The sequence below is a fragment of the Acomys minous genome (genome assembly GCF_964271855.1).
Source record: "Acomys minous genome assembly, chromosome: 5".
Classification (NCBI taxonomy): Eukaryota; Metazoa; Chordata; class Mammalia; order Rodentia; family Muridae; genus Acomys; species Acomys minous.
The window spans coordinates 122,321,968-122,349,613 of NC_140494.1; the positions used below are offsets into that span (position 1 = coordinate 122,321,968).

Below are 27,646 nucleotides of genomic sequence, written 5' to 3' on the forward strand. Positions count from 1 at the left end.
TGGTGGGGTAGCTGGGAGTGTGTGGATGCATGGGTGGCCGTGGACTTTGAAGATGTGAGGTGATGTCTTTGCGACAGTTGGGACAGGAGGAAGGTTTTTCCTTTCCTAGGTTGATAGTAAATTACTTGACACCCTACCCCAACACTAATTCTATTGATGAAGGATCTTCTTTGTGAGCAAGCTTGTGCTTAATTAACCTCATGTAAATGAGCATAATTGCTTCTTCGTGGCTGTTGTCCAGAAGCACCCGGGGACTCCTTCCATCAGATGGTGCCTGCACCTAGACAAACTATCCTTTCACGTGGACGGTCCTTGTGAGCACTTCTATGCCCGTGTTTTACCGTAGGAGGTGGCAAGGAAGAATAGGGTGTGACCTTAGTAGTGCAGTTGGACTAGCAGACTCATACATGGGAGGAAAACAAGTCTTTCGCTCAGCATTTGCCGCCGGTGGAGAGCGGCAGTCTGCCCCCACATTGATCCCAAAAGGGATGCAGTTCCTCAGGAGAAAGCGGTGGGAAGTGGAAGGGATTTATTTACATGGGTCCTTACCTCCAGACCTGTCTTCCAGCGCCAGAGTCTTGTAGGGAACCAAGGGGGAACAGGGTTGCGGAAACCAAACACCCGTAGAAAACCTGGTGTGAGACATTCTGTGCCCACAGTTCCCCCTTCTCAGCTAGAGCGAAGGTATCTGAGTCTGGCTGGGTGTAATGCTCAAGGTTTGTCGCAAGGTGGCAACATTGTGGCGAGAAATAGACATTAAAAATCCTGAGTGTTTTTTAAAGCATATTTTCTCTATTAATGTTTCATTTAACTTAATTAGAATCTGGTAAGCTAATTAAAGTAGCTACGAGCCCCGCAATCAGCAATAATTCGTATAATTATTGATAATTACATCCATACCAATCGTTTGGTTATTAACATTTTGGGGGGGAAACAAGCCATTTCGAAGTGATACAGAGCCCAGGAGGGTTTCTCTGTTTTGTGGTTTTATTTTTTTGTGCGATGGAACTTTCTAGGTCGGATCCGCCTACACCTCCAACCCTTAGAGGCTCCGTACCACCCAAGGCTCCCCTTCTGGCTAGCTCCAGGTCCCTGTATACTTTTTTTCCTCTTTGTGGGAGTTTGAACAAGAATTGAATGTTCGCGGGTCTCTGGGTCTCTGTTGGTGTGTAAGCCACGAACCAAAACTTAGGTGGCAACTGTCCTGCCCATTTTACAGAAAAGGATTGTGCATTTACACAGAGGGAAACTCTGCAAGTGCCATCTGCAAGCCTGGACCTCTCGGGGGTGTGTGCCCTGGGACAAGTCACTTCCTAAGTGTAACTCACTTTTGCGGTGGGTGCAGCCCAGATGTGAAAGAGTCAGTAAGCATGCCTTTTTCATCTTGCCCTATGTACCCTCCAGGACTTTCCAGAGGGTCTCAGAAAGGTGATTGGAAGGAAGATGGAGCCTCACAATTTGCCTGATGTCCTCACCACTCCTTCCTACTTCCGCCTCTTCCTCTGCGGATCTTGCCCTCACAGGGACCGGCCTCCTGTGCCAGCATCTGTTTCTCTTCCCCGTTGCCCACTGTGTCCTAGCTCGCAGCCTGCATCGCAAGAGGCCTCCCCTGTGAAACTCTCTGGCTTAGGCAGCTAGGTCTCCTGGCCCAAGACACCCCTGAGAACAGCGGGAACCCAACTTCATTTTCAAGGTCTCCTAGAGAGTGCTTGGAGCTAGCCTAGTCTCTTAGAGAGTGCTTGGAGCTAGCCTGGGGTTCTTCTAGTCTGAGAGGCTAGGAGTCTTGGAGCCGATAGTCCTGGCAGCCGCCAGCAGATGAGTTTCCTTCTTAGAGGGCTTCCTTGAGCCTCAGGGCACAGACATCATTTAATGGAGATTGGAAAGTGAGGCCCTGGGGGGGGGGGGGGGAAATAAAGGGTACAACGCAGGACCTTTGCTAGCCAGAGGAGGCCATGAAATCCAGTCTGAGATGAAAATTTCCTAAGAGTACGCTCTTTTGCTTTCATCCTCCACGTTGCTTAGGGAAGGGGTGTGTTTCCTCCAATTACATTGGTCGTCTGTGGCTCAACCAGCAGCTGCCGTGTAGAAGCTGAGGCTAACGGGTCCCTAGGTGAGGCTTTACACTCCTGAGCCACAGCCTGCAGAGCATCCTGGCCTTTGCATCCGCAGCTACCAGGCCTCGCCTTCCTTATTGGGGTGCTCCAGCTCTACAAATCCGTTGGGGCTAGAAGGGGTAGATCATTAAAATGCAGGCAGAGCTCCCTCCTTGGGGATTGACAGCCAGTGTGGCAGGGCACCTCTCTGTGCCCGGACCTCAAACTCTCAGCCCACCTTTTTCCAGATCTGCGTTGCCAAGATCCATTCTCTGTCCTTCACTCCTCACCCCTACCAGGCCAGCACTTCCTGGTCAGGTCTGCTGTGCCCACTCCAGCAAGCAGACAAATTCCGAATGAACCCCAGATTCCTAGGGGGCCTGGAGAGGCTCTCTTGCCTGAGTGCACCCCAACCTGAGGATGACTTCACACACAGGAGATGAAAGGGGCAAAAATTAACTATCCAGTTCTACATGCAGTGTACTGCCTTTCCCCAGCTAAAGCCCACAGGGGGTCTTAACCCAGAGCCCTATGGAGAAATTTGGATGTTTTAGGTGGGTCAGAAGAGTTGTCCTAGGAAGCCTATTAGATCTCTTAAGAGAACACCTCCCTCTCTAACCATGACAGTGGTCACCGTCCTCACTCGCACCCTCCTGCCCCACCTTTGAGTGGCAGCAGTTTTCACCCTCCCCTTCCTTCCACCACCTGGGCCCACTCCCATGGAGTGACAGGTTTTTCTTTCTTTCTTTCTTTCTTTTTTTATTAAAAACAAGTCACGGATACAGGTCTCCCCAAATAGGCTCAAGATGGTCGCCATCTCGTGAGTCAGTTGTCGCCCTTTTAAAGTGCTGTTACGTTACACCGCCACCACCACCACCACCACAACAACAGAAATAAGAACACCCCACAAAACAAAATCCAAGGAGGAATGAATGCAAAAAACGAAGACTGGAAAGGGGCCCAGGGGAAGTAAAATAACTTACAGTATAAATAATAAGGTGAACCTAATACGGAACCAAGAGACTCACAGTCCGTTTATATCCATTGCACATAGCCACGTGGTCGTTAGGAACAAGAGTTTCAGAAGTGGACGGGCCAGGGAGCGCGAGGCCGCAGCCAGCGAAGACGCTACTTTCTATTCACAATCCGGGTCCCCGGCCCTACTAGGGCCGGAGTGGGAGGTGGGGGCGTGAAAGAAGTCCCCCTCTCCCCTTTCTTTCCCCGGGTGGGTCCAGTTTACCCCTTGAGGTCTGATGCCCTGTAGTTCAAAGGAGGGGCGAGGCAGTATTTACAGTGGGAAACCGAGCCGGGCCCCAATGGGGACCCGCGGACGGGCGGCTGTATTTACAACGGTCGGGTCCTAATGGCTTGTTCCTCGCTCGGGCCGCCACGGCAGCGGGTATTTACAGAAAGGAGCAGCATGGCTTGAGGGCGCGTGGGCGCGGCCAAGCCGGTGCTAGGGCAGCAGCGGAGGCTTGAAGGAGCAGTTGCCGGTGCAGTGCCGGGGTGTCAGCATCTTGCAGGAGAAGTGGTGCAGGGCGTCGTGAGCTTCTGGAGAGAGAGTCGCACCAACCACAATGGCTGCCTTGCCTGCGTAACTGGCCCTCGAGGTCCACAAGTTCCCCCTCTCGGACCCCATTCATCCCTTTGGGCACAGGAATTCTCAATGGAGCAGAAGGGAGGTAGGAGGGCCAGAGTGAGACCCTGGCCAATCAGAACTATTTCTTAGGTCCATTAGCCCCATTTGACAGAAGGGGAAACTGAGGCACAAAAAAGTCTAATTGTCTTAGGCCAGGGTTGGTACAGAAAGCAAATTTTCGGATGCCCAGAGTTCAAAGGGCTCTTTCTTTCTTCCTATAGCATTCTCTCTCTCTCTCTCTCTCTCTCTCTCTCTCTCTCTCTCTCTCTCTCTCTCTCTCTCTCTCTCTCCCTCCCTCCCTCCCCTCATTTCATTCAGTTCCCAGCTCCCTTCTGACCCACGTGGGCCCAGGCCTCCTTCCTCCTTTCTTACAAACCTCTCCATTCCTCCATCCACCCATCCATCCATCCACTCACCATCCAACAGTATTACCAGCCTGCAACTCTCTCCCTCCCTCCCTCCCTCCCTCCCTCCCTCCGTCCTCCCTCCCTCTCCCTCTCTCTCTCTCTCTCTCTCTCTCTCTCTCTCTCTCTCTCTCTCTCATCTTTGTTTCTGGGTTCACACCTTTTAATTTCTGCTGGATGGCATATCGGGCCTTCCTCTCCTGGTCCAGTTCGTTACACAGGGTATCTGGAAGACATGAAAGGGCTGTGAGGAAACCGACCACCCTCCGGCCAGACGGCGGAGGCCACAGCCCGGGCCACAGGCGTCTGCCTTACTGAAACAACTCCGGAAACTGAGGAGGGGACACCAACACTTCAGACTGCAAGCTGGGGGTGGGGGGTGGGGTGGGGGAGGAAATGGCCTGGGATGGCGCTTAAAGGCAGACGGATCTAACCAAAATTAAAGCAAACTTAGGCATTACTTCCCAGGTAATTTTACGCCTCGATTTTTAATTTAGAAACCGTGGAAATTGCAGCGCTAAGAAGTTCAATCACTCCACGTAATGATGCCTGCAAGCCGTTTGCTGGGCTCGCTTGCCATTCTGAGGCTAATCAGACTATACAAAGGATATTAAATAAAAAAAATAATTGTTAAATTACCTTCAATTTAAATCCAAATGACTGAGCCAACACTGCGGCTCCTGCCAGACAGAGGCAGTTACACCGGGCCGTGCATGCGCTCACCTGACTCCCGTCTTACCTCTGACAATTTGCAGCTGTTGCACCATTTCTTCCCGATAAGCCAATTCCCTCTTCATTTGATCCTGAAAATTATCTGTGCAAATTGATTAAGTGAGAGCTGTTATGCACAGCCTCCTCTCCAGCGCCACTTCCCGCTCCCTCCCGTCCTCACCCCTGCCCACCCACACCCAGTCTACCACCTAGCTGCAAACACTGGAACCCGGAGTCTTCTCCCCGGGGCTGCTTGCTGCCTGCGCCTTGTTCCTGGGGCAGGTTTGGGGAGTTGGTGTAGGGTGGGGAGGAAGGAAGTACCTTTGAGACTCTGGAATTCCCGTTCCAGTTTCTTTCGAAGCTCCATTTGCTCCAGAAGCAATTTCTGCAATTCTTCTGTGAAGAATTGGGAGAGAGGTAAAGGGGAGACTGAGGAAATCCAAGGGACCCATTAGAGCCAAGGTTCTGCCCTGATACCTGAGCCTTCCACACTCTGGTTTTTCTTTTTCATTGGAACCCCCAAGATTTTGATTGAAGACGGGAGCCCAGAGAGCAGGATACACAAATTCTCTTTTCTTTTTTGGTTTTCTGAGGCAGGGTTTCTCTGTGTGGCCTTGGTTGTCCTGGAACTCTCTTTGTAGACCAGGCTGGCCTCGAACTCACAGAGATCTGCCTGCCTCTGCCTCCCACTGGGATTAAAGGCTTGCACCATGCCCAGCCTAGAATATCCAAACTCAAGAGGGTCGAAACTACTTTGCAAGTATGGGCCCCCAGCTTCAGGGAATACCTGACATCTGCTTCAAGTTGCTCCCCAACCTCCAAAGATGACCCACAAACACCATTCCCCATTTCTTTTTTTTTTTTTTTTTTTTTAAAGATTTATTTATTATTATACATACAGTGCTCTGGCTTCATGTACACCTGCAAGCCAGAAGAGGGCATTGGGTCACATTATAGATGGTTATGAGCCACCATGTGGTTGCTGGGAATTGAACTCAGGACCTCTGGAGGAGCAGTCAGTGCCCTTAACCTCTGAGCCATCTCTCCAGCCCCCCCATTCCCCATTTCAAATGAAAAAAAAATTTCCTTTTGATTTTTCCGAGACAGGGTTTCTCTGTGTAGCCCTAGCTGGCCTGGATTCGATTTGTAGACAAGGCTGGCCTTGAACTCACAAGATCCACCTGCCTTTGCCTCCCTGAGCCCTGGGATTAAAGGCGTGCCCCACTACACCTCGATTTCAAAAGAGGCTTCTAATCTCTAGAAGCAGTTCTAGATGGGTTTGATCAAATCCAGGGACAGCTGTCCCAGAGGAAAGACAAAAAGAAACACAGAAAGTTTGTCTACAATTTCAAGGGCTACTTAGATCCCCAAACACAATCATGTGAAACACCACTGGTTTTGATGTGGGTTGTCCTGTAAAATCTGTAACTAGGAAGGGCAGAGCACTTCTTCCTCCACCCTCAGCCCCACCGCCCAATTTCTAAGACCTTCCATTGGCTGGTGTGAGGAAGGCACAGTTCAGTGCCCCTAGATAACTTTTCTTTAGTAGGGCGGCGGCGGGGGGGGGGGGGGGGGGGGCACGGGGGGAACAAGCTGCCCCCAGCAGAGGCCGCTAGTATCTAGGTCCCTCCATGAAAAAAGCTCCTTTTGCAAGCCAGAAATGTAAGATGGAGATCCAGAGTGGGGTTCAAAACCACTGTCCTTAAGCCATTTGCCCCTAGCAGACAGAGCTCCAGCAGGTCAGACTTACTACCTTATTGCTGTTATTGCCTGAACTGTTATGAATTAATTGCAGAGAGAAAAGCAGTCTTTGGTGCATTCCTGAAACAAATGCCTATGCCTGCCTGCCGTCTTTTTGTTTGTCTGTTTGTTTTGTTTTTCGAGACAGGGTTTCTCTGTGTAGCCTTGGCTGTCCTGGACTCACTCTGTAGACCAGGCTGGCCTCGAACTCACAGCGATCCACCTGTCTCTGCCTCCTGAGTGCTGGGATTAAAGGCCTGCACCGCCACCACCCCTGCTCTGCCTGCCATCTTATTCTTCAGAAAAAGTTCTGTTTTTCCTAGGGGTTGAGAGACCCAAACTGCTCATCAGTGACAAGTTCTTATAATCAAGGCCCATTCTTTCTCACTTGGCCCTTCAAGACAGACTCAGGTCTGGGGAACCCAAACTTCCAACACACTTACAGGATTTTGGTCCAGTCTCTCAAGTGCACCCCTGTGCCAGGTGTCCAGGGTTAATTCTTCCCTCCACTGGGTGAAGGGAAAACTGACAGCTCTTCCTCCAACTATGCCACGGACACACCCACTACCAGAATACAGTTCCTCTCTTTAAGGACCCATCTACCTAATAGGCCCAGTTCCCATCTTTTTTTTTTTTAAAGGTTTATTTATTTATTATGTATACAGATCTCATTATAGATGGTTGTGAGCCAATATGTGGTTGCTGGGAATTGAACTCATGACCTTTGGAAGAGCAGTCATTACCCTTAACCTCTGAGCCATCTCTCCAGCCCCCCAGGTCCCATCTTTCACCTCACCTCTGGCCAGGTTTTCAATATCTTTCTCCAGCAGTTGAGTTCCTGTGACATCCAAACTGAGTCCGTCTTCACCTAGGATACAAGGGGAGGTAAGAGGAGTTCTGTCCTGGAATATTCTGGGTGGATAAGGTGGTCCCCTCCCTTTTCTTTTAGTACCTCCCTTACTCAGAAGACCCTCAAAGCCAAGAAGGAAGAAACAAGTCCTGAAGGCCAGCCTGCACCTCCCTACATTAACTATCTGCTCAGTGGCATCATACGCTATTAAAACCTTCTTCCTAGCACGTGGTGACCCAGATGAGCTGGGCCTCAGCTCAAGGCCACTGGTCTGCTGGGGCTCACCTCGATCTGTATTTGCAGGGCTTGGCTGGGAGACACTCCTTTGGTCTGAAAAGGATTTCCTAGTTTCCAAGTCGTCCGCGGTCGTCGAGTGATTGTCTTCTTTATCTGGCTCTAAAAAGGCAGAATGAGTTTCAAGGAGAGGCAAAGAAACCGTGACCCGGATACTACAGAGCGGCCTCGGTTGGGGCGCTCAAGCCCTAATTAAAAAACGTCGTGGCCGCCTCTGGTTCCCGGCTGTGCGCCCAGGCGCGCGCCCTGAGGCTTTTGGCCCCGCACCCCTCCTCTACACAAGGTCTGTTCCATTCCGGGCTTCACGCCCCCACCCCAGCCTCTGGCCCCCAGGAAAAGATCAAGACAAGCAGCTGAGCCCACCAGGGACGAACGACCTACATTGCGCGCGCGCAGATACTGGGGCACCGGGAGAGCGCGTGGCCTCCGGGTTTGTCCACGAGACTCTAGCGGAGATCGCAACCCAAGTGGCGACCTTCCGGGTGTTGGTGGTGGTGTAGGGGGACACTGTCCCGCACCCGGCTGCATAGACCTGCTTGGATTTATGTTGCCCACACCTCCCCCTTCCCCCCCCCCCCCGCACTTCCTCCCCTAACAAGCGGGTCCCAGATGCAAATGCGGGACCGCTCCCGGATTGGTGCCCGGGGCGACGCCGAGCTTCTGAGGTACCCTAGCGTGCAACCACTACCTCTCATCCAGCGACCCTATCAGGCCTGGCCACTACGCAGCCCAAGGCTAAGCACGTTTTTGGGTAAATGAAAGGACCTGAAGGAGATGCCAGGCAGGCATAGTGTGTTTGGTTGTTTTTTTGTTTTTTGTTTTTTTAAGCTTTAACTCTTCGATGAGGGAGGTGTACTGGAGTGTGTGCGCACGTGGAAGTGAGGAGGATGGGTTGTGATTGTTTTTAAGTAACCAAACCCTGAGCTTTGGTTCACACTTAGTTTCCATTTTCTTCTATTGTTTTTCTTTTCCCCTCTCTCTTTCTCTCCTTTTCTCTCCATCCATTCACCCCTCCCTTCCTTGAAAGGACTGCCCCGGGTTCTGTACGTATTCCCTGCATTAAAAGGGCCAGAGGCCTCAGGAGGCATTACCGTGGGCCTCTGGGGTGCAGAGGTACGAGGCCGCGGGCCCCAGTGCCACCGTCGCCGCCGCAGATGCAGTCTTCACGTGTTCCTCCCTCTCAGGCGCGTACACCTGCGGCGGCCGAAAATGACAGACGATTAGGGGGAACAGCCTTGCCAGGCGGCCAACAGGAAGGCGGAGGGGGTGGCAGAGGTTGGGGGCCCTGGAGACCTGAGCACAGCAGTGACATAACCGTAGTTGATTTGGGATAATCTTTGGTAACTGGCGAGCAAATTGCTTAAAACACAAGGCAGTTCTCAAGTCACCGGCTGTCCAAAGCCACCCCTCCGCCCCCTCCCCCCACGTTCTGCGCTCGCCTCCTTTCAGCTACTTTCCCTCCCTGTGTCGTTCCCTGCACAAAGGAGGAACGCCTTTCTCACACAGTCCGTGAATTCTATTTTAATAGACCCAGCTTAAATGTACAGGTGTGTTCTCATCTTGCTTTCAAAACAGACAATCCTCCTGGTGTCGGCACAGCTCGCCCACCAGCCACTTGCCTGACAACTGGAAAGCCCGAAAGCTTAAGCTTTCCAGCCAAGAGCTGTGGAGTTCCTTAGGCTAGAATTGGGAAGACTCAGAAAACTGTGAGTTAGAATGCTGGACCGTCTAGAGATTCTTCTTGGCAAGAGACTGCTCTTTTCTCTCCTTACTCTGGTGTTTCTCGGGGTGTCATCCTCGTGCTCGTAGGCACACTTTGGGCCTGGCTTCCAGGGTGCCTTTCTCTGGTTTTGAGTCCCATTCTTTCTACCTCTTTCTGCCTTCAGACCTTTGTCTTATCTTTCTGGACGCCTAGGGGGGTCTCTGCCAGTGTCCCCCAGCCCCCATCAACCAAAACAAAGCACATTCGCTGTTTCTCAGACCTGTACCCCGGATTTTCCGAATCCCTCAGCCCTAGCTCCCAGCGCAGTTTCACAGCGCTCCCCAAGCTGGGGCTGCGAAGAGCAGCTGGGACTTTCTGCTCCTACGCCTGAGCAGAACAAAATCCCAGGTCCAGCACCTGACCCGGGGCTGCTGTGCACGCAGGCAAAACGGAATAAAGGAGAAGGTGCCGCAGGTGGGGTGCGCCTGGGCTCACCTTTGCCGCTGCGGGGCCTCCCAGGGGCCCGCAAGGCTCTCGCAGCTCATAGGCGCCGCTTGGTGGGCTCCTCTCAGTTCTCCGCACCACGTCATCCGCCACCAAGTCCCCGAATGCGGATCTGCCTGCGGGCGGTGGCCCGAGGCGGCGGCGAGGGCGAGGGCTATCACCATCAGCCGAGTCTGTAGGGCCGTCTGCGCCTGAGGATGTGACAGATGGGGGCCCAGCAGGCTGGTCGCCGTCTGGACCACCTCCCGTGCTGGTTACGCTGGGCTCAGTGTCATCCTGGGCTCCCTCCTCGTCGGGGAAGCGGTTGGACTCTACGTCCACCTCCGGTTCGTCCGCGGTGTCCACGTCGGGAGAGGCAGAATGGTAGCTGGAGCTGCCCTCACTTAAAAAGTCCGGGCTCACGTACCCTCCTCCGGTCCCTGTGCCCGGCACTGGCCCGCGAGCAGGCCCCGAGCCATACGCCTCTCGCGCGCTGCCATAGAGTTTAGCGATGCTTTCCGCGTCTTTCACTACGGGTCGGAAAGCTGACACGTAGGAGCTTTTGCGGGCAGGTGGCGGTGGCGGAGGGGGCAGAGGAGCCAGGGACGGTGGCAGCGTCTCATCCGCACCATCCTCATCCAGGGCCCCCCGGGATAGAGCGCTGGGGCAACGCTCCTCCGGACCCAGGCTGCCCTCCTTAGATGGCTCGGCACCGTCCAAAGACTCTGGGCCGCCACCAGCCGCTGCTGCCGCCGCTGCCGCAGCGGCAGCTACTGCGGCCGCTACGGCCTTGGCTTGGCTTTGCGCGGCCGGGTAAGGCGGCACCGGGAGGCTCCCGGCAGCTGGCCAGAACATGGGAAAGGTCGGGTATACAGTGGCGGCGGCAGCTGCTGCAGCTACCGCCGCTGCGTCCTTGGCTGCGCCGGAAGGTTGATGTCCCCAGAACATAGTGCCGCCGCCGGGGCCCGGCCCTGCTCCCGGGGGCAAGTGGCCAGTCCCCGGGCCACCGGCACTGGCGGCGGTGCTTGCGCCGCCACCACTCCCAGTGCCAGGACCGCCCTTGGGTTCTCCGGCGACCAACACTGAGTCGTCCTTTTTGGGACATAGGCCGAAGGCTGTGGGGAAACCGTAAGGATGTGGGAAAAGAGGCGGGGGCAGCTTCTGCAAGAGGCCAAAGCCTTTGCTGGGCACTGGAATCACCGGGTAGCTGCGAACTCCCGCGCTGCCCCCAGGCCCTCCAGGTCCCGTAGGGCCACTAGCTGCCGCCGCCAGGCCCAGTGCGCGCTGCGGATGCGGTGGAGGTGGTCCGGGAGGCCCAGCTTCATCTTCACCACAGCGCAGACTTTTGTGAGGTGGTGGGCCTGGGGCCATCTCTGCACCGCACCCTGGACCGCCACCGCCACTACCACCAGCGCCGCCCTTCCCTGATCCACCAGACCCACTATTAGCGCCACCTCCACCGCCTCCTTGCAGGGAGAAAGTCCGCTTGCGCGTACCGCCATTAAACATAGCCTTGACGTCCTCCCAAGCGTGGCTCAGTTCGTCGGTGGCCGACTTGTCACTGAGTTTGAGGTGCCGACGCCATGAGTTGAAGTTGGCGGCGTCGGGCTGAGTGTACTTGGCGTCGGGTGTGCGGTGCGAATGGAAGATGAACTTGTTGGGTGAGAAATACATGCTGCAGTAACCGCACTTGATGCACTTGGCTCGAGAGCTGTTGTAACGGGCAGGAATGAAGCTGCCCCGAGAACCCCACGCACACTCGTGCACCACGTCAAAGGCGAAGTTCTCGGGCAGTTTGGGTGGCTTGTGCTCGCCCAGGAACGACTTGCACAGGCGTTCGGCCTCTCGTTTCGTGATCATACCGCAGCGGCGAGAGGAGATAGGCATGGCCCCGGCCCGACGCAGGATCTCCAGCTGCACCGGCGTACACTGCACGCACGTGATGCCCAGGGCCACGCGGCGGTTGTGGATCTCATTGTAGCTGTAGTTTTTGAGCAGGGTGTTGGAGATCTGGGCTAGGCACAGGCGCTCCTGCCCATCAATGACCAGCGACACGATAGGTACCCCGTACAGCGACGTCTCGCCCACCTGGTTGGGTTTAAGGGCGCTGGATCCGGAGTAGGGCTGCAACTCTTGCTTGGAGTTGGGAGAGGAGCTGCCCTCGCGCCCCGGCCCCAGCTGAGTGGTGAGAGCCTCCATACTGCCGCTCCTGCGAAACAGAGAGAGCAGAGAGCAGATGAGCCATTTTTAGCCCTGTTACATCGGTTCAGGCCCGCCCAGCGGGGCGCAACGTGTAGGGTGCGAGGGGATTATTTGGCAATGGGAAGTCCAAGCTCATTCGTCCCCTGGACTAGCCCCTTTTGTTATTCAGCCCCGCGTCTGCGCTGAAACAAAAACACCCGGGGGCAAAGGGAAGAAAAGGGAAAAAACCGAAACCTCAGGAAAGCCCCGGCTGTCAAGAAGCCAATCCTGTTTTCATATTGGGAAGGAAGTGGGACCCAGAGACGGAGAGTGACTTGCCCAAGGCCACACAGCAACGCCATAGCCAAATCCAGGCTTTCCAGCCGGCACGCTGGGTCGCGTGCGTTCAGCTACCTCCAGCCTGCCCTGCCCGCCAGGGTCCTGAAGCCAGGACTACCGGGACCAGCCGCCCCTTTGCTCAGTCGCGCATTCACGCATGCGGGCGGGGGCAGTGAGGGGAGAGGTGGGGAAGCGAAGGAGGGGCACTCACTGCCCATCACCAAACTGCGGGATGTAGGGGTGGGAGCAGGGAGAAGTGGGGAGGGATGGAGGTTGAGGGGGGGGGAGGTAAAAGGAGGAGGCCACCGCTATTCTCGGTGCTGAACCCTACCCTTTCCAAAGCTTATCGCGCACCACGACCTCGGGTGGCCCCACTGCACCTAGCTTCGTGACGACCTGCTTCCAGGGACAGCAGCACCGGTTTGCACAAACCTGTACTTCTCTTCTGACGCCTCGCGCCCGGTGTTCCTTGAGTCTCCAGCTGGGCTTACAAAAAAACACACCCTGCTTTCTTGCCAGTCATCAGTCGGGCCCGGGATCACACAGTTTCTAAGCACATTTGCTGCATTTTTAGGTGCATTCCAGACTCAAGCTGGTTTCTGTCTCGGTCAGCGCTTGGGACAGAGAGGTTCACACAGACGTTCCTCCGGAGTCACTTCTTAGCTTTGAAAACACATTCCCTGAGCTTTCCTCTTTCACACATGCGTTTCTTACTTAGGCCAAACACAGGCTCCCCAGGTTCTGGACTGCCCCTTTTGTGGCGCTGTCTCCTGTTTGAGTACCCTTCATGCCCCGATTATCCCAGATCATAGGGATTACAAAGAATCTTGGCCACTCTTGGAAGCCACCAAAACTCCAGGCATAAAAAGTTGCTGTTGGTCTTTCTCTTTGATCTCTGATGAAAGCAGAGAGGAGGCTGTGTGTCCACAGACTAGCCTGGTGGAGGACCCAGGAATTGATGTTTAGGGTCTTCTAGGTCACCCAGTCACCCCACGTGTCTTCAGACACTCAGAGCTCCAAACCCAGTGCATGGCCGCAGGTGTTCTTGCAGCCCAATCCAACCCCTAGAGCTCCCTTCCCCGAACTTGACAGAAAAGCAAATCCCAAACCCGTAGCAGAAGGGCAGCTTCAACCTAACAGGGGGGTCCGAATTCCAAAGCCCTCAGCGAGAAGAACCTGGAATCTTTGGTCTGTAGGTCTCTTTCCCTCCCTCCGTGTCTGCTTAGATGCTCCTCATTTGTCAATCTTATCTGTCCCTGAGCTGTCTGTCGCTGCCAGCTAACTCCTCTTTCTCCCATCTATCTTGTATCTTGTTCAGGTATCAAGCTATTTATCCGTTATCGGCTTCACCTCTCCCAGTCAGACTGAGAAGCAAGTTGATCCTCCCTTCACTCTCACTAAGTCCCCGGTAACATTTTAGGAGGCAAACACACCATTGTCCTAACTCCCTGGATGAGCGATCAACAAGGCAAGGCAGGCATCCCAGGGACCGATCTCAGGCTGCGGAGGTGGCTTGGTGGGGTGGGGGGTGGGGGGGGTGCGGCTCTGGGAAATGACGATGGCTTCTTGGTTTTCTGGGCAAATGTACCCGGCCCGCTTACAGTGAAGAAGATATCCTGAACTGGGGGCGTCTACCTGAAGCTGGGGGTTCTGAGTCCCCAAGAGGATTTCCCAGAGGCTTTTGGCCTTGGAGCCTTGAGAAGTGGGGGAACCTAAGAACGAAATAATATTTCGAGGGCCAAAGAAGAAAGCACCCGCGAAGGGCCCGCACTCAGCGACAAGGAGCAGCGGTCACGGCGGCACGGGGACCCCCCACCCAACCCCGGCCGGCTCCTAGGGCTTGAGGGGCGAGCCTGGTGAGGGTAAGGAGGCGGAAGGCGGGCAGCGGTGGTAGCAAGGCTGTGGAGTCGTTTGGTAGAATAGAAAACAACAGCCTCACAGTCTAAAGGAGAAGTCAACGAAAGAAGCGCTGCGGCGGCTGGCGCTGGGGCTGCGTGCTCGCGATCGCGGGTACTCACCGTGAGGCGGCTGGAGCCGGGCAAGCGGAGAGCGGAGGTGCGCGGCGGGCGGAGCGGCGGGCGGGAGTCCGGGATCCGCCGGGCTCTCCGGGTGACGGCGCAGCCCCTCCCCGCGCGCGCGCACAGCCGCGCAACCCCGCTCCCCGCGCTGCCACCCGCGGCCCCTCCCGCTCTCAACACGCGCGGGGCGCCAGGGTCCCCGGTGCGGAGCCGGGTGCCGGGAACCGATGCCCCCGAGGCCAGGGACTGGCCCGAAGAAAAGGCCGAACCCTAGAGCTCATGGCGCGGCGGCGGGCACAGCCGCGGTCACAGGCTGAAGTGGCGAGGCCGGCGCTGGGCGGGAGCGCCTGACAGCTGGGAGCCGGGGCGCCACACCCACCACCCCTCGTAGTCACTCGGGCCCTCCCGGGTTGCGCCCGCCCGCGGGCCACGAGCTGCTCCCGCAGCCTCTCCTCAGCCCCAGGGCCTGTGTGCCCCAGGTAAGAGGCCGCCCACCTGCGGCCCTCGGTTAGCACCTGCGGCCCCGCGCGAGGCAAAGAAGCCAAGTGGGAAGAAGGTCCCGGGGACTAGAAAGTTTGCTCCTCCCCCCGCCACCCCCACCCCCCGCCCCGAGAACTCAAGCGTTTCGGGTCCAAAGCTCGCCGTTGCCACCAAGGGCCCCGGAGCGGGTCAGGCCGGGGAGGGTGATGGAGTTGAGGGTTACTTAAGAAAGGAGAGAAGGGACGGTCACATCGCGCTCCCAAGCTCGTCGGTGCAACTAAGTTGCCCTGGAGACCTGGACGGGCGGTCAAGATTGGAAATGGGTCCTGAGCACTGGGGAGCACAGGCCGGAAGGGGCAGGTGCAGTTTGCGCCGCTCCTGATTGTGGGAGCAGGTTGGAATGCGCGAATGGGAAAGTCACCCTCCAGCTTTCTTCACCGAGCAAGGAAGGGACTGGAGAACTGGGTGTGTGCCCCAAGCCCAGTATCTCCTATCTTCTCTAGCAGGTTTAAGTCAAGAGCCAAGTCAGAATTGGAGGAGGAGTGGGGTCAACTACTTGGTTGCTGTTTTCTAGAGGTGAGGGGGTCCGGTTTTTTTTTTTTTAAGACACCACTGACACAACCCCTTGGTACTTTCTCTAAACCTCATTTCTCCTCTCTGTTCTCTCCCCCCCCCCCCCACTCTCTCTCATATTTCCTCCCATCGGGTCTCTTTTACTAGTAGCACACCCCTCGTTTGTTTTCGGGCGCCCCCTTGGCCATTTCCACCTCCTCTTCCTGCCCCCGTGGCATTAAGTGTCCTTAATGGACACGTTAATTAAACTGTAATTAATCATACTGTCCAACCCAAGTTTGAACAATTACCCTAATCAAACAGAAGTTAATAATGGCAGGGATGGCCCGGGGCATGGTGGGCGGCCCGGGCAGGGGGCGCAGCGGCCACAACGGCTACTGGTGAAGGCTGCAGCGGCGAGTGCAGCCTGTCCTTGGAACCTGAGCGGCTCCATAAATCTTCCGCGGGTAGCGGCTCGGGGTCGCCCCCGCCCCCGCCCTCTTGTTTTCCTTCTGGCTCTGGGTTATGGTCCCTCTTCTCTCTCGTTCTCCTCCGCTTCTCACTGGCTCCTTTGCTGCTCCCCCCCCCCGCCGCCCCCACCCCTAACCCCCGACCCTGGCTCGAGGAGACCCTATGAAAATATCCTGGAGTACAATTAGATGGCTCAGGCCTTTCCCTGGGAGAAACGAGGTACCAGGCATGGGGTTGTTTCCCATCCTGCTCCCTGACGCCCAAGAAACCACTCCCAAGCAAGTTTGAAGGCTCCCTTTCTTCTAGGTGGGGGTGGGTTCTTGCTTTCCCCGACCCCAGTCCTGTTTCTTTCTCTGAGTCGCTGTCTCTGAGTCTCTGTCTCTCAGTCGCTGTCTCTGTCTCTGTTTCTCTGGCTCTCTCGCTTCCTCTTGCTCTCCCCCCTCCCCCGCCCCTCACTTGAGAGCTTGCCAGGCCCTCTTTTTCCGGCCCTTCCACTCCAGCATCTCTCCCCGGTGCTGCCCTTGTCCCACTCCAACTCTGCGCTCTTATCCTCGTGCCTTCTTACGGGGGTTGTGTGTGTGTGTGTGTGTGTGTGTGTGTGTGTGTGTAGAAACAGCTTCTGTGGTCCGTCCCAGGACAAGAGGCTATCCCCAGCTCGCCTACCCCCTGCTCATCTCCCCTCCCTTGTCCCAGGCTCCCCCACCCCATAATTACAATCTCACTCGGTAATTATTCCTAGAATTCTAATGATTTTTTAAAAGCAACCTCAGAATTCGGTGTGGTGGTGACAACGATTGAGTAGCCCGGTGCCCCCAGGACGGTGGGAGTAGGGAGAGGACGAAAAGTCCCCGTCCCCGGAGATGGCCTGCCTGTTTTGCCTCTATTGTACTGCCAGGTCTAATAACGCCTCCGGGACTGGCCTCTAGTCAGTCCCGGCAGCCAGGAGGCAAAGCCCCAGGGGACCCCCTCATACAAAAGGTCCTACCCTGGGCTACCGCACGAGCAAACGACCAGTGTCGCCTCTGTTCCCTGTTCAGCACCAAACGAGGGACAGCTCCCAGCCCAGTCCCAATATTTATCCCGGCGGCTCCGGCTAAACTCTGTGGAAGGAAGGTCCGTGGAGAGGTTAGGGGATCCCGCTGCCTGGGGCTGGTTTCTAGGGCGCTTGTCTGGGGGATTCGAGCTCAGGCTGAGTTCCATAGGAGCACTGCAGTCAGCCACATTTTAAGAACCAGCCTGTTCTCACAGCAGCCACAATTCGAACATTTATTCCCATTTCACAGGAAGGGAAGAAAACCAGGTTCCTCCGTCAGTAAGATGCGCAGGCAGAGCTAGACCCTGTCTGGCACACGGCAAAAGGGGGTCTGGCTGGGTGAAGGGACGGGAAGGAAGTGCAGCCTCAACTTGGGTGTTAAGGAAAGATGCCTATTAGACCAGGTTATTTCCTCAAGTTCAGAAGGACGATGCGAAGGCATAGCTGGGACCGGAACCCACGTTCAGAGGCGGTGTGTGATACCCCCTTTTTTTCCCCAGTGGTGGCTCTGGGTCCTGTGGCCCTGCCCAGAGAGTAGGGGAGTTTGAGGGAGTTGTTGCCCTTAGCCTCTCTCTCTCCAGTCCTTGTTATTAGGGTCTTTTTTTTTTTTTAAATCCACTCCTGGTTGTTTTCTCGGCAGCCCCTAGTCAGTCCTACGCTGCCCCCTATTTACCGGCGTCCGGTCTACACCGGCCTGGCCTCTAGCCACCGTTCCGATTCTGGCTTGGGCCGGGCTGGGCTGACGCGCCTCCTTCTCAAGCACATATCTTTTACCAGTTGAATTAACGGCAGTTTTCGTCAGTTAATTAGGTTTAATTTACATAATTAGTACAGTATAAAGAGGATTGGGGATAATCATGGGGTACGTAGCGCTTTCTGTGTAAACACGTATTCTGAATTAAAAATCAGATGTAATTAAGGCGCGCAGGCCCTGTTTAGGCAGGGTTTTAATTGTAATGAATTTCTAATTAACACTCAATGATTGCCAAATGCAAAGGGCTGTAGAATTTTCTTGTAGTTTTGCTAATTTATTGTTTACTTAATATCTGGATATTAGTCCAATGGCCAGATACAGCCTAGGCTAGCTTCCGAAGCTTTGGCCCCAGAGAGGGAAGTCAGCTGGGCGGGGCCTCCTAGACCCCTACCAGAGTGACAGGCCTGAGCAAAGGAGGCAGCCACAGAGGTGCTCCGTGGCCCGCTTCATTCTTGCTGTCACTGGGGCCACAGGACAGCTTCCATCTCTTCCCAGGCTCCAGGCTCTAGTCAACTTCGCTCACTGAGATCAGGGGTGTGAGCCAGAGCCTGCTGGGAAACATCGAGGCGAGTCCAGGTGAGATTCTTCCGTTGTGCTTTACAGGAGGGGACTATACACTTGTCTGATTGACTGGTCAGCATTCTGTGGGAACGAAGGGGCTCTCGAGGACCCCTCCTGGACAACCCTTTGTGACCAGCTCTCTTGTGGAGCCCTCAGCTGCGGGAGGGGTACTTATAAGCAGTGGCATATATATTCAGTGCTTAAACTTGGAGAGGGTGGGGCAGAGCCAGGCGGCCTAGGAAAGCAGTCGGGAGGTTTTGGTTGCCAAAGTTCCTTCTGCACTTAACAGATACAACAGGAGTGACAGAAGAGGGAACACTGGAGCCTCTGCCCCAGCAGACAGCAAGCTGGGCGGCCTCTGCAGCTGTGGGAGGGAAGGAGTGGAGGAGCAGCCGGCTGGCCTGAATTTCCCTAGGGGGCTCTCCCTTTCCTCAGGACTCTGGGTTGGGTTCCAGGGCACAGTCCAGCTGGCATCCTGGGAGAGGAGCTCCTATCCAGGTGGCTCCGGCTTCCCCCAAGAATCCTCTGAAGGTCTGAGCTGGGAGAGAGACTATATTCTTTGCACTTGGAATACAAAGTTCACTCCAATGTAGGAAAAGTTAGCATAGCCCAAAGGCTCGCATCCAGGAAACAGGCTGACTCTTATGCCCTCCACTGACAGGGGCTCCCACAAACCTGAGGGCTGCTGCTGCCTGTTCTAGTTTTTCTTTCTTTCTTTTAAATGTAATTTTTAGTTAGTTTATTTATTTATTAATTGAGACAGGGTTTCTCTATGTAGCCTTGGCTGTCCTAGACTCACTTTGTAGACCAGGCTGGCCTCGAACTCAACAGCGATCCACCTGCCTCTGCCTCCCAAGTGCTGGGATTAAAGGCATGTACCACCATGCCCAATTTGGCTGTTCTATTTTTTTATCTTTAGCCCACGAGTGGGTTAATGTCCCTTGGTCACTTATCTGTGTTTTCTGTCTCTCACACTGGAGTGCAACATTCCCATTGTAACCCGGGGTCTGTGGAACAGGGCCTGGAATATAGTAGGTGCTTGACATTTTTCTGAATGAATGAACCAGCGGATGGATGAGTCAACATCACGTGATGGCGAGGCTGTAGGGGGTCTAACGGCCAACGCGATGTTGCAGTTCTGTCCTCCCAGGTGCTGTTTAGGGGTCTTGGGATCCCCATCTTCCACATGGACTCAGACGAGGCCTCTGGAGCAAGAGATCCAAAGGCAAAGGCTTGTGGAGCTTCCAGAGGTGGCAAAAGATACCCTTTCCACGGGCACCTCAGTTTATTCTCCAGAGGAAGCTTCTGGGAGAACAGACTCTGGAGCCAGCAACACCTGCTCTGGGCTAGGAGTGGTACCTGATGCAAAAGTTCAAGGGCAGCCTGAACTGGCCTTGAATTTTACATTGCAAATTCTAGGCCATGCCCTCAAAACCATACCAAAAGAGACCTGGTGTGCTGCTGTCTGTGGTGGTTTGAATAACAGTGGTCCCCATAGGTTCATTTTTGACTGTTTGATCCCCAGTTGGTGGAACTGTTTTGGGGGAGAATTTAGGGGACACACAGCCTAGTTGGAAGAGGTGTATCACTAGGGGTGGGCTTTGAGGTTTCAAACTCCCATGCCAGGCCAGTCTCCCTCTCTTTTTGTCTCTTGCTTGTTGTGGATGAGCTGTAAGCTCTTGGCTGATTCTCCAGCACCACACCTGCCTGCTGCCATACCCCCTGCCATGGTGGTCATGGACTAACCCTCTGAAACTGTAAGGGAGCCCCCAATTAATGCTTCCTTTTATAAGCTGCCGTGATCATGGTCTAAGACACTGTTCAACTGTGAATTTGTAGAGTACTGATCTGGAGCCTTGCAGGGATGTCACAAGGACTAAGTAAGTTGACAGGTGAGTGACACATAGCCAAGTATGTGGCCTCCAGGGAGGTGCCTAGAGCACAAAATTTAGTAAGTATTTCCTAAAATTTAGGGTCCTTCCCTGGTCCCCATTTTATATAAGCATACCCCCAAAGTGGTTTCTGAGCCATCTGAGCCCTCCCATCTTTGAGCCTCACTTTGGGAGGGCTGCCTGGATACTGGAGTCCAGTCTGCATATCTGCAACAGGTCAAGGGACTCTATGTCCAGGTTTTGGGACACTGAGCAGACTACCAGATGCCACATGAGTTGGAGGAATGTCTGGCATCAGCTCAGCAAGGTTCACTGAGGCCCTCAAGGAGGCAAAGTCAATATGCCATTCACATATATGATTAAGAGCAGACAGTTCGGGGTTGGAGATTTAGCTCAGTGGTAGAGCGCTTGCCTAGCAAGTGCAAAGCCCTGGGTCTGGTCCTCAGCTCTGAAAATAAATAAATAAATAAAAAGAGCAGAAATTTCATCACATTTTCACACTCACAGTGCTGTGCAGCTGTCACCACCATTCTGTTAGGGCACTTCCATCACCCCACAGAGAAGTCTTATGCCTTTCAACTGCCACTCTCCAGGTCAAGACAACCTCCAGTCTCCTGTCTCTGTAGATGTGTTTATGGTGGACATCCCATGCAGATGGAATCAATGAGACAGTGTGGGGCCCTTTCATGACTGGCTTCTTTTGCTTAACATGGTGGCTTCAAGTTTATCTATATTAGAGCATATATCAGAATTATAATCCTTTATATTTCTATCTGTCTATCAATCATCTATCTACTTATCTCTCTCTATCCTCTCTCTATTTATCTATCTACTATCTGCCATCTATCATCTATCATCTATCTATCTATCTATCTATCATCTATCTGTACCTGCATCTTTGTCTATCATGGAGCACATGGAGAAGTCACAGGACAACTTGTGGGAGATGGTTTTATCTTTCCATCATGAGACGGGATTGAATCAGGTCATCAGACCTGCTGGCAAGCATGTTTACTCACAGCGATAACTCCTCTGCTCCCCAAATCTTCTTATTACTAAGCATAATCTGCTTAATTTTTTTTTAGTTTAATTTTTGCTTAGTTTGGTGGTTATTTGGATTTCTCTACGTAGCCTTGGCTGTCCTGGACTCGATTTGTAGGCCAGGCTGGCCCCAAACTCACAGCGATCTTCCTGCCTCTGCCTCCTGAGTGCTGGGGTTAAAGGCGTGCAACCACTACTGCCTGGCTTGGATTGTTTTTATTTGGGGGCCTCAATGAATGGTGCTGCTATTGACATTTGTGTGCAGGTTTATGTGTAGCTTATGCCTCAACTTTTCTTGAGCGTATTCCTTGGTGTGAAACTGCTGGGTTTTGTTGTGGCTCTATGGTTTGCCTTTTGAGAAACCCTGAAAAGTTCTCTCTTTTTAGACAGGGTCTGTTCTGCCAGGAGAATGATCTGTGATAGCCACACTTTCGGTTTTGAATTAGTGAGTTTATTAAGTATGTAGCAAGCAAAAGGACAAACAGCAAATATCCAATACAGAGCAAAGAATCATCCAACTGGACACTTCAGTGTCAGGTAGAAATGCCCCGGGGATCTCTGCTGAAGCCATCTCGCTAGTGTTTCTGACAGAGGCACTCCTAGGCGGAACAGAGCGATCTCTGCATGGAGAAGATTCTGCCTTCTTGGTTACACTGCAGGCCTTCTTAAATTAATTTATTTAGATGGGGTGTGTTTGTGTGTGTGCACTATAGTGTGCACTGGAGGTCAGGGGACAACTTCTTGGGGTTATATCTCTCCTCCCGCCTTCTGGTTCTGGAGAATTGTTGGGTTTGGCAGCAAGCCCTGTTACCTGTTGAGCTATCTCACCTTCCCTGGCTGCAAGAGGTCTTTAGGCATCCGTACACAGGCCTTTTGTCAGCCGTGGCAGTCACTTCTCACTATATGATTTGGCTTTTCCACACAGTCTGTTCCTTTTCTCTAACTTTCCCCCTGTGGTACTAGACACCAGGCTTTTTCTAATGCTATCTATTGACATATGAACATTTTAGTGTGTGGTGGCGCACGCCTTTAATCCCAGCACATGGGAAGGCAGAGGCAGGCTGATCTCTGTGAGTTTGAGGCCAGTCTGGTCTACAAAGTGAGTCCAGGACAGCCAAGGCTACACAGAGAAACCTTGTCACAGAAAAAGAGAAAGAACGAAAGAAGAAAGAAATATGAGCACTTTAATTATATATATATATATATATATGTATATATATATATATATGTATGTATATATATATGGAGGTCTTAGGGGCTGGAAAGATGGCTCAGCAGCTAAGAGATCTTATTATTTTTGTATTCTTGCAGAGGATCTGAGATCAGTGTCCACATGACGTCTCACAACCATCTATAACTCCAGCTCACTGGGGACCCAAAACCCTGTCCTGGCCTTTGAGGGCACCTGCACGCACATGCACATACCTACAAACAGTCACACACACACACACACACACACACACACACACACACACACACACACAATTAAAAATAAATTAAATCTTTTTTTTTGTTTGTTTTTCGAGACAGGGTTTCTCTGTGTAGCCTTGGCCATCCTGGACTCACTTTGTAGACCAGGCTGGCCTCGAACTCACAGAGATCAGCCTGCCTCTGCCTCCCGAGTGCTGGGATTAAAGGCATGCGCCACCACGCCCGGCAATAAATTAAATCTTAAAAAAGACTTCGTCACAGGATTTATTCCTATTTTCTTTTCTTTTCTTTTTTCTTGAGCCAGAGTCTCTACAGAGCCCTGGCTATCCTGGAACGCTTTGTAGACCAGGCTGGCCTCAAACTCACAGAGATTCTCCTGCCTCTGCCTCTCAGTGCTCCTAGGGGCATGCAGGAAGTCAATGGAGAAGCAAGACTGTGTGATGTGAGGTAGGAGTCCAAATTCATTTTTCTGCACGTGCATTGAAGATTATTCTCTTGGTTGTCATGGTACCCTGCTAGCTTTTCTGGTCTGGAGAAAGGACCACATTTTCTTCCCAAGAGAGATAGACCAGCCTTGCTGGGATTTCTGGTGAGCAACTGGGCAACCTTGGCTGGGGCAAGGGTTTCAGATATGAGGTGACTGAGGTGCTGAGTCCCCTTGACTGGAGTGAAAGCCATCAGGAATGTAGCCACATCTTACGGCAGCAGCCTTTCCTCCCCTCAGGCCTTGGCTTATGCCCTCCTCAGTCACACTAACACAGGACAGCCACAGGGGCCCCTGCTGCACATAGCACAGCACAGGGGAGGAGAACAGGTTTTCAATGGAAGAGAAAGAGCGAAGAGAGGCTCAGATGACCTCAGCTCGCGAGCATCTGCGGGGACAGCAGATCTTATTTGGGGCAGCTCCCCTTCTCCTAGAGGGGATGAGAAACGTGTGGGCTGTCACATGGATGGGTACGTGCACAGGGTCACCTGGCAGGAGGAAGGTGTGGAAACTAGCTCTCTGCATGTCACAACGTGTGAGAGGGGTGGCTTGTCAGTGACATCACCAACCTCCAAAGGCTATCATGACTTCATGTTACCAACAGGGAAATTGAGGCCAGAGGGGAGGCGTTCTGCCCAGGGGCACACAGGAAGTCAGTGGAGAGGCAAGACTGAAACCAGGGTTTTAGGACTCCAAGCGGCGTCCCCTTCAGAGCTCTGTTCCATCACTCCCAACATGGAGGCCTTGGGACAGAAAAGGAGGACTCCATTTGGGTGTCTGAAAATTCACATCGACTCTGCTTCTCCTCTGCCCTGTGAAAACCGTAAAGGGGGTGCAGGTGCAGCTCAGTTGATACAGTGCTTGCCTAGTGAGCTAGAGACCTGAGTTCAATAGTCAGTCCCATGTAAGCTTGAATCTGGGTATAGTGGGTGACACCTGTAACCCCAGAAGCAGCAGGACCAGAAGTTCAAGCTCCAGGAAAGCTGAGGCCACCTCAGGCTACATGGGACCCCGCCTCAAAACAATGTTCTTATAAAATGGTACCCGTTCAGCCTCTCACCTTTAAAAACTGCAGACTAGTAGCTAGGGACATGAGTAGCTGCAGCGCTGCCACACCAGCGACCCCCCATGAAGTGCCTCTGAGGAGGCCTCAGGGGAGGGGCAGAAATGGTCCATAGCTCTCACTGCATTGCTCATGTGCATCTGACCTCAGTTTCTCCACTTAGTGACCCTCCCCAGCCAGTGAGGAAGCAGCTAAGCACAAGACATGACAGAAGTAGGGGAAGTGGAGTGGGGTTCCTCTGCCTACATGTGAGACACAGGCCAGGCTGGGTGGCTAAGGCCTTCCCAGAGGAACTGTGCCATAGCAGCCATTGGCGGATGAAGGCAGGGAAGCTGACCCAGGGAGCTCCCAGCTCAGGCAAGGGATTGGCACAGTCAGGGAGCACAGCATTAGTCTTGCGGTGGAAACAGAGAGGTAGGGGTGTGCCATCCCAGGACCTTTCAGGGGAGCCCGATGGACCAAATCAGAACAGGCTGAGGGTGATGTGTGCCATGCTCAGCCCATGATACAAGGCCAATGGGATTTCTCCTCCCTCAGAACCTTTCTGGGTATAGTGCATGTGTTGGGCGATGCTTGTGTGTGCATATGTCTGTGCAGGTGACATGTTCCTATGCATGTATGTGGAGACAAGAGGACATTGGATCTCCTTATTCCTTCAAGAAAGATCTCTCACTGAATCCGGGACTTGCCGTTCCCCAGCTAGGCAGACTTGCTGACCAGCAAGTTGTAATGATCCTCGTGTCCCCGCAGCGCTGGGGGGACAGGCACACTTGGCTTTTGCATGGGTGCTGGGACCCTAGCTCAGGTCCTCGTGCTCTCTGAGCATCTCCCCAGACTCTTTCTCAGAACGGTTTCACTTGCCCCCCCCCTCTTTCCCATGTGTGGGGCATTGCTCTCACTGTCCCCTGTGCCCCCACCCCAGCCCAGAAGTGGGAGAAAAGATAGAATAAATTCCTGGGAGGGCCGAGCAACACAGTGAGGCTGGCTGCCTTTAACTAAGTCTGCGGGCAGGAGAGACTTTTTATCCCCTGCAAGTTAATGCAAGCTGTTAGGGAGATAAATAAATGACAGAGCTGCCGATGGACTGTTGGGCTCAAAGCAGGGACATTTGTCTCACTTTAGAAGAAGGACCTGGAGGGCTCAGCCCCATCGACTCGTTCATTGTGCTGTTATCTGCCAGAGAGGTGGTGACACCACTGCAATTAAGACAAACTTTAGTCTGTAAGTTCCTGCTTGCAATCTCGGGGCTTCAAAACAAGACAAATGATCCCGCCACGGGAGGAAACAAAGTCTTTTCCAGACTGTGTCCAAAGTCACAGCGAATATTTGTGGTTGTTCAGCAAAAAATTTGTCATTATGAGGCTTGGCTCTGCTGGTTTCCCTGTCCCACATTGTCAGTGCCTTCTATGGCTCCTGATAGCCCAGACTTCCCCTGGCCTCCCCAAGTGGCCTCATCCCCTGCCAGTCCCCACCTTTTCCTGCCAGCCTGCTGGTTTGCAAGCTTCTCTCTAGTATATTTGTCAAGGCAGAGGCTGATAAAGCTAATGCCACTCTCCAACCCAGTATTGCCATGGAGGCCACTGGCCTTGTCCCATAGCCCAACCACAGGGACCAGACTTCGAGCCTGCATCCTGAGATGTTGGTTGCTCCTACTCGCCAGGCCTCCCTGCTGCCTCCTTCCTCCCAGAGCTCCTTACCCCACCTCCATAGCTATTGTCCTTGGTCACAGCGCCTGGCCCTGACCCTGGCCTCTGTCTCTCCACACCTTTTGATGGAACATTCCAGCTGCATGAAATGAAAACCTCTGATCCCCTCAATGTGGGCTTTGTTCAGGACCAGTCTCAGGGGTCCACTTGACCCCAAGAATGAAATCAGAACTCTGTGTGAGCTGCTGTGAGCGTTCAGGGTTTTCCTGTTCTCATTACCTGGACCTCGGGACAGGGTCTCCTCTCTCCTTCCCCATAGCCTCCTTCTCTGACCTTCTTTCCCACTCCAGCTTGTATGATTGGGGCTGCACCCAAGCATAGGGTCATGGACTCTGGGGTCCAGAGCCCTGTGAGCCATAAAACCATGAACATAGCTGCATGTGTGGATGGGTGCATGCAGGTGTGTGTGTGTGTGTATGTGTGTGTGTGTGTGTGTGTGTGTGTGTGTGTGTGTATGTATGGGTAAATGCAGGCATGTGTGTTTGTGTGTGTGTGTATGGATTTGTGCAGGTATGTGTGTGTATGGATGGCTTGGTGCAGGTGTGTGTGTGTGTGCGTGTGCGTGTGTGGTATGGGTTCCTGCAAGCATGTGTGTGTATGGATGGGTTGGTGCAGGAATGTGTGTGTATGGATGGGTGCGTGTAGGTGGGTGCTTATTATTCTGGGCTGTGGATGCTCACAAGTGTAGTGGATACACCTATGTTTTTGTTTGATCCCCAGTGTGGGATGTGGAGCAGACTTGTGAGAGAACAGGTGATGTTTATCCACTGGAAGATGAACCACCTTGTGTGTGTGGGGGGCTTGGTTTTTGCCAGATGAAGCACATCTTAGTACAGACTCTGAGAGGAAAAAATACACACACACACACACACACACACACACACACACACACACACACACACACACACATATATCCAAAACAGGGAGCAGGTGCTTTTTGGGTCTTGGTATTGTTTGGCTGTTCATTGCTCCACTCTGAGACGCTCCTAGAGAGAACCACTCCAGAGAATGCTGGGGCTCTGGGTTCCAGATGCTGTTCCAGGTTCCAGCAGCAACTTTGGTGGAATTGCTGGTCTGCTGAAATCCTGCCGACTACGCCAGGGGAATCGCTCCCATGAACTGAGTCCAAACTACTTCTGTTCCCATGAACCTCTTTTCTCTCCTATCTAGAGTAGGTGGGTTGGAAGGGAGACATAAACATTAAAGAACCCCAAATAAAGTAGGTTTGGAAAAGGTCATGGCCTACACACAGGGGGACCATGGTTCAAGCCATAAGAAGTTGTTCAGGAGGCCTGAGAGGACAGCCAAGACTCAAGGGCCCAGTCACTTCACAGCCACAGTGAGAGAAACTGAGGTCCAGGGAGTCTGTCTGAGGCTGTTCCCTAGGTCTGGCTCAGCAGCTCTACCCAAAGCAGCTCACAGTGCCACGGAAGGCACCCCACAAAGCATTCTCAGAGCTGGTCAAAGAGTAGATCCCAGGTTCCACTCCTAAGAGTGCACTGTGTTTGCATGTCAGAGTGTAGGGGCCTTTGGGCTGGAGTGTGGGGTACATGCTCTGGAGCTCAGCTTGGAATCTGGGCAAAGAGGGGGGCTCTGGGTGCCAAACAGTCATTTTCTACTTACTCGTTGAGTGGCGTTGAGCAAGTCATTCTGCCTCCAGGATTCTGCTTCTCCATCTGTGAAATGGGCAGAAGAATAACACCACCATCTATGTCAGGGCTTGT

At 53.4% G+C, this 27,646-nt stretch overlaps 1 protein-coding gene across 1 annotated transcript; it reads right to left on the reverse strand.

Moving 5' to 3' along the window:
• Positions 1-3,101: 3,101 nt before the first annotated feature.
• Positions 3,102-14,490, reverse strand: SKOR1 (SKI family transcriptional corepressor 1). The gene is made up of 9 exons (XM_084781693.1): positions 14,455-14,490; positions 9,929-12,125; positions 8,823-8,925; positions 7,723-7,833; positions 7,384-7,455; positions 5,169-5,243; positions 4,876-4,950; positions 4,297-4,362; positions 3,102-3,644 (listed from the first exon to the last, which is right to left on the reverse strand). The coding sequence occupies exons 2-9, from the start codon at positions 12,113-12,115 to the stop codon at positions 3,550-3,552; spliced, it is 2,784 nt and encodes a 927-aa protein (XP_084637819.1). The 5' UTR covers positions 12,116-12,125; positions 14,455-14,490; the 3' UTR covers positions 3,102-3,549.
• Between the last annotated feature and the right edge of the window lie 13,156 nt (positions 14,491-27,646).

What these genes read in the sequence shown, in the direction of transcription:
- SKOR1 (XM_084781693.1), bottom strand. Translation starts at nt 12,115, where the DNA reads ATGGAGGCTCTCACCACTCAGCTGGGGCCGGGGCGCGAGGGCAGCTCC. An exon ending in TATTGAAAACCTGGCCAGAG is followed by an intron (nt 5,244 to 7,383) that starts GTGAGGTGAAAG and finishes AATTCTTCACAG; the next exon opens with AAGAATTGCAGAAATTGCTT. An exon ending in GGAATTCCAGAGTCTCAAAG is followed by an intron (nt 4,951 to 5,168) that starts GTACTTCCTTCC and finishes CAATTTGCACAG; the next exon opens with ATAATTTTCAGGATCAAATG.